This window comes from Morus notabilis, unplaced genomic scaffold (genome assembly GCF_000414095.1).
Source record: "Morus notabilis unplaced genomic scaffold, ASM41409v2 Scaffold1205, whole genome shotgun sequence".
Classification (NCBI taxonomy): domain Eukaryota; kingdom Viridiplantae; phylum Streptophyta; class Magnoliopsida; order Rosales; family Moraceae; genus Morus; species Morus notabilis.
This window is the reverse complement of record NW_010363296.1, coordinates 18,558-26,863: the sequence shown is the minus strand read 5'-3', so window position 1 is coordinate 26,863 and position 8,306 is coordinate 18,558. Positions and strand designations below refer to the sequence as shown.

The 8,306-nt window shown below is 32.8% G+C and overlaps 1 protein-coding gene across 1 annotated transcript; it reads right to left on the bottom strand.

The window, feature by feature from the left end:
• Positions 1-865: 865 nt before the first annotated feature.
• On the bottom strand, positions 866-7,374 carry LOC21385624 (sulfate transporter 3.1). Its single transcript, XM_010104075.2, has 12 exons — positions 6,886-7,374; positions 6,481-6,688; positions 5,843-6,014; positions 5,204-5,269; positions 4,319-4,432; positions 3,136-3,252; positions 2,659-2,785; positions 2,211-2,497; positions 1,922-2,112; positions 1,725-1,810; positions 1,524-1,600; positions 866-1,412 (listed from the first exon to the last, which is right to left on the bottom strand). The coding sequence occupies exons 1-12, from the start codon at positions 7,226-7,228 to the stop codon at positions 1,218-1,220; spliced, it is 1,983 nt and encodes a 660-aa protein (XP_010102377.1). The 5' UTR covers positions 7,229-7,374; the 3' UTR covers positions 866-1,217.
• Between the last annotated feature and the right edge of the window lie 932 nt (positions 7,375-8,306).

The window sequence follows — 8,306 nt, the reverse complement described above, 5'->3', positions numbered from 1 at the left end:
TTTTTTTTTTTTTTTTTTTTTTGACACAATTGCCTTTTGAATTTATTTTAACAAATTATCCTTTAAATTTTTAATTTTGATAGATTACTTCTTAAATTTATAAATTTGTTACAATGTGTCCCATTTAATTAAATTTGTTCAAATTTTTTTTATTAAATTTAAGGGATTAAAAATTGAGATATTAAAAGATTTGTATTATATTTAAATTAAAATGTTGAAATTTTTGACTGAATGTGTTTTTTTATACTAATTTAATACAATTATCATTAAAATGAGACATATTACAACAACTTTATAAGACGAAGGGATAATTTATTAAAATTAAAAATTTATAGTAATTTGCATTTTGAAAATTTATAAAGTAATTTGCTAAACCACCACAAGTGTGCATAGCAAATGTGTTAAAAACCCATTTAAATATAAAAACGACATGTTTAAGTATCAAGAACGTTATATCGTTCTCGCTTTATAAGTTTATATTGTCGTTTATCCATAAAACCATATGTGAATATCTGAATTGTCTGCTCTCTTTTATCTGAAATTTGCCGCAAATTATATATATCGGCTGTCTTTTTCTTTACAAAACGCCTCTTAAATTATATGAAAGTTTGTTTTTCGTTTGTACAAAACGATACGTGGTTGTTTCTTCAAAAAAACAATATGTCGTTTTTTAACACCCCGCCATAACGGAAAACGGTACGTCGCTTGATCTCTGTATAAGTTGCTGTCATTCGAGTCCAAAAGTCTCATTCAAGAGTTTTCTGTGTTTGTCGTTTTTACTCTGGTCTCAGTAACAACATGTCCATACGCACTCACCATTAAGGGTAAAAAGAGAAACACGGACTAAAAAATTAACAAACATCTGTGTAGTGAAATTACCATTTGGAATTTCAACGTGTAATATACATTGTACAATATTATAACATAATATAGTTGGAACTTGGAAGGGGAAAAACTTTCCTCCAAACAATGACTTCATATCGGAGTAGGCTTTAAATAATTAACGACTCATTTTCTCATTTTGATCCAATGAGTCATAATGTTACCTTCCGATTTTATGAAATCACACACACACACACACACATATATATATATATATATATATATATATATTGCACAAATGAGCCGCAAAATAAACTTTGATAAACACAAGCGATCGATATCAACTTAATTAATTCCTATATTACATTTGCTGCCAGCAAAATAAATTAAATAAGTCAGACGTTGTTCCATGTTGACTCGACTGATTGATCATCTTTGGCATCGCTTGGTTTGCACGTGTGAAGCATAAAATTGCATGCTTCAACAGCCTCTCCAACCGTTAGATAAATCCATTCCTGGCCTATCTTGTCGATCAACTCTGACTTGTTCAGCTTCTTCATAACCTCACTTCCAGGGTTGGCCAACACAAGCTAAAACAATAATAAGAAGTGCGAAGAAATTAATTAGAAATTTATGTCTATATATATGCATACACACACACATATATTTTCTTAAACGACACATGAAATAATTTGATTTACCTTGAGACCCCTTCTTTCAATGGTCTTCTTGACCTCATCAACCATGCTTAACCCACTTGTGTCTATGTTACCAACAGCTGTAAAACAAAAAAAAAATAAAAAATAAAAAAAAAGGGTGTTACAAGTGAAATTAAATATTGATATACAAATGCATATGTTTTCATCTTCAAATTAAATGAGTATGCTACATATAATATATACCTGTCAAGTCCAATATGACATATTGTAAGCTGGTTTCTCCAGCTGATTTAATCCTATCTTCCTCGTCATCAATCCATCTTGAAATTCTGTACACAAGAAAAAATAATGTTGGTCAGTATAAGATTCTGTTAAATTCAACTTACACGTAGTTCATGATGATTGTAGTACTTTTTATCAAATATATACTATAGGTATACCTTTCTCTTAAGTAGTTGGAATTTGCAAAGTAAATTGGAGCATCAATCTCAAGAATGAGAATTCCAGGAACATTGCTTGCATTGGTGTATTGTTCGGCATTTCTATAGATCATGGAATCAGGAATGTTACCGAGAACAAATGTCCTAGGCCTCGCAACAAATAAAAGTACCCGCAGCAACGATATCGCGACCTGATCATTTTTGCACCAAAAAAAAAGAAGAAAGAAATTAGTACTTGGTAACCTAATTAGCCTCTTAATTAGCATTAGTATTTGTATTAGGCTCATACCGCTATGACTAATCCGACTTCCACACTGCCAAAGACCACGCCAACATATGCACTTATGCAAACGATTAAATCAAACTTGTCCACTTTCCAAAGATGGATGGCGGCCTCATAATCTATGAGACCGAGCATCGCGGCGATTATGATTGCTGAGAGCACCACCAGCGGAGTGTAATGGAATAAGGGTGTGAGGAACAACAACGTGAACATGACGGCAATTGCCATGACTATGTTTGACACTGCCGTCTTGCACCCTGCGTTGTAGTTCACCGCAGATCGCGAAAATGGACCTGAAATTTTGTTCACATGTCATGAGCAAGGTGAAGTTTAGGCAGCTGAACTGTAATTAGAAGTAGAGTTTTTATTATTATTTTGTTGCTTCTGTTTATATTTATAAGTGATAAAGTATACAAATACAATTAAAAGTACTTATAATGTTAAGTATAATCACCTGTTGTGAGATAGCAAGAAGTGCAAGAACCAACAACGTTCATCATTCCAATTGCAATCATCTCTTTGTTTCCATCAATATGGTAACTCTTGAACATGGAAAAGCTTCTCCCCACTGCTATCCCTTCCTGGATTAATTAACCGTTTCTAAATATTTTTAGTAAAAAATTTAAAAAGGAAAATAATGAAGAAATTAAGGATAGAATCTAAATTTGACATGAAAAAGCACGTTGATCTGTATTTTCATTAAGGATTGACTTTATGGATTTTACTAATAAAATAAACATTAACTTGACTTCACTGGCTTTTGTCAATAAACTATAACAAGGTTAACTTACGTAACAAATTAAGTCTTAAGTCAAAGTCAAAGAGTGTTACCTATTATTAATTATTGTTTTTAATTATTATTTTTATCTATAATACATGCTTGACAGTTTGTAATATTTTATATAATTAAGAATTGGAGAAAGATGCTTACAGCGAGGGCTATGATACCCGTGATTATGCCAGTTTTGATAGCTAGTGTCATGTGAGGAGGTGAAAATATAAGATCCGTGATTGATAATGGATTCAGCCCCTTCTTCAGCTTTCCTATCTGAGAAAAATACCATTCACAGAATTATATTCATAACTCTAACAGCAAATTTTAACCAAAAACCAAACAAAACAAGAAATGAAAATGACCCAATTAGAGGTGTTAAAATAAGGTTACGTTTAGTTCATGCATTAGAATAATGAGATTATAACTATTTTTAATTTACGTGTATTTTTTATAAAAAAAAAATATTATAAAAAATTATAAATCATAATTTAAATCATAATATGAATTCATTTACCAAATATATCGAAAGTAAGTTACTGACGTGACAACAGAATTTGGCAACATGGCAAAGATATGCTTGGGACCCACCATGGATCTTTAAACAGCAAGCATTATTGGTGGGCGCCCAACACTGTTTTCATGAGAAGAGGGGGAGAGTGGTAGAACAATAATTTTGGACTGGCCCATTAAGACAAATGACATCTACCAAGCGGGCCTAAAAGACATTTTACATGGACATGGTCTGAGTATCTTGTCGTCGTCAAGGTCAGATTTGGAGTTGTCTGTCCCTAGTGGGTTACATCTGCGCCCGTTTATTTCAATAATTTAAGCTTAAAATTTAAATTTTATTATAATAAAAAATTCTTAAAAATAGTTATATTTAATTTTTTTATATTATAATAAAAAAATTTTATATAAAATCATATTTTAACTTAAATCAGCGAATTAAAAGTATCCTTAATCTTTCATCTCATCTCTATTTATGTGTGGATGAAAGACAGAAAAAACAAAAGAAGACTAAGGGTTCGTTTAGTTCACTGATTTAAGTTTTTAATTCGACTTGATATGTGACTTTATGTAAAAACTTTTTACTGTAATAAAAAACTTAAATGTGACTATTTTTAAAAATTTTTTCTTATAGTAAAATTTAAATTTTAAATTTAAATCATGAAATAAATAAAATACGAGAAAAGAAAAATACTTTGGGGGATGGCGGTGCTATAAGTGGGTTTTTATTGTGGGACCCAATCCTTAATAGGTGATACTGAGCGTCATATAGCGTCGTTTAGTAGAAAAGGGTAATTAAGATATTTTCTTTTTTATTTTTTGAAGTGCTTACCACTTGAACACCATGTTTTTCAGCATGGGTGAGATAAACAAGAAGGCTTCCCAAGATAACTGAGGTCAACGGTGCCATGGCTGATATCCAAAAGAACTTCGGCTTTCTCTTACTCTGCATGAAAAATGGAAAAATAAATAAATATACAAAATAAGCAATTGAGAGTTACTTGATTTTTCTTTTTAGTTGTTTTTTATTTTATTTAAATGAGTATTATTTATTGGTGATGAGCAGCGTTGGAACAAGGTTCACGCAGCTTGGTAGGATGCAATCACCTTCAAAAGTTCTCTGATAAAAAAGAAGGCAGCTTTTGAGATAGAGTCTTTACAGCTTTTAGCGGCTAAGAAAAATAAATCTCTTATCATATGCTTTCTATTTATATTAATTATAGATGGAGCAGGTTAATTGCGGTTAAATGGAGACTTTTTGACATGTAAGAACAAGATTAGGGAAGACAAATATAAAAGAGACAGAAGCTGATTCCGTCTCTGGAAAAGAGGAAGATTTTTTTAACTAAAATAAAATTATAGAGGTTTAGATGCTAATGGAAATACTTAACTATAGATAATAGCACGTTGCAGAGATAATTTTATTCTTTAAGAATTTAATCTCTGACTCTTGATGTGATCGAATTATCAATTCTACTATTTTTGCCTAACCCATGTATTATTTTATTGAGTCGGCGTTAGAACGAACTAATACGCGCATGCCAACGACTATAGCAGCTAGATTATTATAACTAAAGAATTAATATAAGTATCTTAATAACTTAATTAAGTTGGGAATTCAAAAATATATATATGGACAATTCCATTCCCTCTATTTGTTTTTAAAAAAGAAAGAAAATAATTAATTATTCCTTGGAAAAGGGTTTGGTGCACTTACAAAATATCTGGTTATCAGGAGGAAGAAAAGGAAACAACATCCCAAGACTCCACTTTCCCATTTCCACTGCAACAACCATCAATAGATAATAATTTTTAGGCGTTAGCTAATCAGGACTTAACCAAAGTAATCAAACGTATTAGCAAGGAAACTACCAGTACTAATAAACAATAAAAATTAGAGCCATCCAATTAACTCCACCTTTCTTGCTTAACTTATTTCCTCCTTTTCTAGACTTTCTATATTTTATTTCATCTTCCTCAACACTTTTCAAAAGGTAATACTATCTAAATGTTACTTCTAAGACTTTAGAAAACGACCACCGCATCTTATTTAATGCTCAACAACTTCAAATTTTACAGCCCCCACATCTTATATATAATAATACCTCTATTTATTACAAGTTTGTAATGAACTCTTAAAAGAAAGGCCGTGATTGGAGATCCAATATTGAATGTCCATTTTGTAACCAAACCCTTATAAATTTTATGTTTATCAAACCAAATTCGTCTATATGAATTATTTTTTTCTCAGGTATATGTAAATATATATATACACACACATATAGTACTATGAGCTGCTATGTACTTATATATTGAACATGTATTGGTGGGTAATGTTATAGGGGAAGAGGACAACCTCATGTGTTTGGCTAAAGACAGAGCGCATGACTGACACGACATCTGTCCCATGGGTGAAATGTTCAAGTCCAAGAATCCCTTTCAGTTGTTGCAAGCACACCACAGTGGCTGCTCCTGCCATGAACCCTACTATCGTTGCATGTGATAGGAAATCCACGATAAACCCTAGCCTGCAGTGTACCAGAGATCAGTATTCACAACAACATGATTTTTTTTTCTTTTTATAAGTAGACACGTACAAAAATTTGCTTGTACAAACGAACGAACAAACACCAAAAATTGGGGTGCCCCAGAAGAATTATTAATCAAATAATTGAGATACCGACATGATAAAGGAAACAAAAAAAAAAAAAAAAAAAAATTTTTTTTAGGGTAAAAAAAAAAACTTTTTTTAGGCGGTTTTTTCCGAATTAAGCTAGAAAACATTTAGTTTTTTTTTTTCCAAAAAATTTACAATTGCAAAAGACAAAAATTCCATGGCCACACAGAGCTGAGATTAACAAATTATAAACTAAAGTTCTAGCTCCCCCAAGAGAAAAGAAAATGACGTAGACAAAAGTCTTGAAGTGCTCATAATATATGGACTTATTATAGAACGTTCACTAATTCATATATATGATCTGTAAATGTACTGACCTTAAAAATCCCAAGGAAGCTTGGAAAACACCAGCGAAGAATGTTGCTGTGAAAGCAAGATGAAGATAAAGAGAAGGGTTCTCAGAGGCGTTAACTTCTTGGCCCAACATAGAAGCCGTGAGAAGTGAAGCCACAGCCACAGTTCCCACGGCCAAATCCCTCGAACTTCCCATCATCGCATAAATCAAAGGTGGGACAAAGCTCGAATCTGCATTAATTAATCAAAATTAATATATATATCTATATTACATGTATATAGTACTGTATATAGCAACAGCAGAGTTGAGACTTTTTAAATTTCTATTCAAACTTTATGTTCAAATCTCATTAGATCTCATTGGTTTCGCTCGTTTAAACGTGAGAGAAAAATACTGTAGTAAACCGATAAATAGTGAATTCACTTACATAGGCCGAGAATGGGGGGCAAGTTGGCGAGCTTGGCGTAGCTGATTCCCTGAGGGATGGCGAGGCTGGCAATGGTGATTCCGGAGACGATATCGGCTTTGAAGAAGGAAAGAGGGTAGCGAGGAGCCCATTCCAGGATGGGAAAGAAGTACTGAAGTCCCAACACGAGCTTTCTCCATGCCGTTTGGTTCTTGAACTGACGGAATGGGTCGTCAGGAAAGAACGTTTCTTTCACAGTGTTCCGAAACGTCTTCACAAACGGCTGTGGCGGTGGAATCGCCACCCTGTGGGACCTCTCCACATTAGTACTCGCCGATGGGTACACGCAATCTGCGTTTCCCATGAATATATGCTAGTATCTATATATATATATATATATATTATACAAGTTTTTATGATAGTCTTGGGATATTCTAGGACTATAAATAGTACTGGAATGAGCTAGGAAGAGAGGCCAAAAAGGAGGAGATTATAAATTGGGAGGAGTGAAGTTTTTGGAGAAGGTGAGGAGAGAAGCTGAGGTTGTGAGGCTTTATATATGACAAATATTCATGCGTTGGAGAGATGGGATTCTTTTGTAATTATACATATTATGTTTTTAGTGCGTTGTGGGACCCACAAATGTGTGTGTGGAAATGGGAGTGAGAAAGAGAGGGGGGGACACGTTCGGTGGTGTTGGGATTTCAATTTTCTTAGCTGCTCACCTCGTGTTTTTTTTTTTTTTTGCTGCTGTTAATTTCAGTTCATTAGATAGTCTAGTTGACCAATTACATGTATGATATTAATATTATATCATACGATATTATACATATCCCTTTACAAATTAAGAGGAGGAAAAGTCCTTGAAGCTCACGTATCGTGAAAATTTATGATTTTTCTACAATGGCTGGTTTGTGACGGTTATGTAATTTTGGGTTCAATCATCAGAATAATGTCTCAAAAAATTGACACGACATGGTTTTTGAGCATATGGGAAAAAAAAACGATTATCGAATCCGTGTCCAAACATATCATTGCCTAACTTGATCGTTATTTACGGCCACGTATTTCAGTCAAAGGATTCAAGTTGGTCGTCATATGGATGATAAACGTAGTACTTGTAATTAAAATGGAACTCGAAGACCTCTATGTTTACATTATTGCATAGGTCATGAAACATGGGACCTGTTTGTTAGCATTTTTGTTTCCATTTCTCACATTTTTTGAAGCAAAAAACTGAAAACAGAAATGAAAAACGTGTTTGGTGGAATTTATGTTAGAAAATAAAAACAAAAACGTTTTTGTCTTTTTGTGAAAAACTGAAAACGGAAAAAATCCGTTTTCATTTTCACGTTTTCGTTTTCAGCTGAAAAAGCTAAAAACTGATTTCAATTGTTTTTTTTTTTCTTTTCTTCTCTGTCTTCTCCAGCCGAAGAAGGGGC

Coding starts and splice junctions, on each gene's coding strand:
- LOC21385624 (XM_010104075.2), bottom strand. CDS start 7,228: ATGGGAAACGCAGATTGCGTGTACCCATCGGCGAGTACTAATGTGGAG. Junction 4,433..5,203: donor TCCTGATAACCAGATATTTT/GTAAGTGCACCA, acceptor TTTTTCATGCAG/AGTAAGAGAAAGCCGAAGTT. Junction 3,253..4,318: donor AAAAACATGGTGTTCAAGTG/GTAAGCACTTCA, acceptor TATTTTTCTCAG/ATAGGAAAGCTGAAGAAGGG.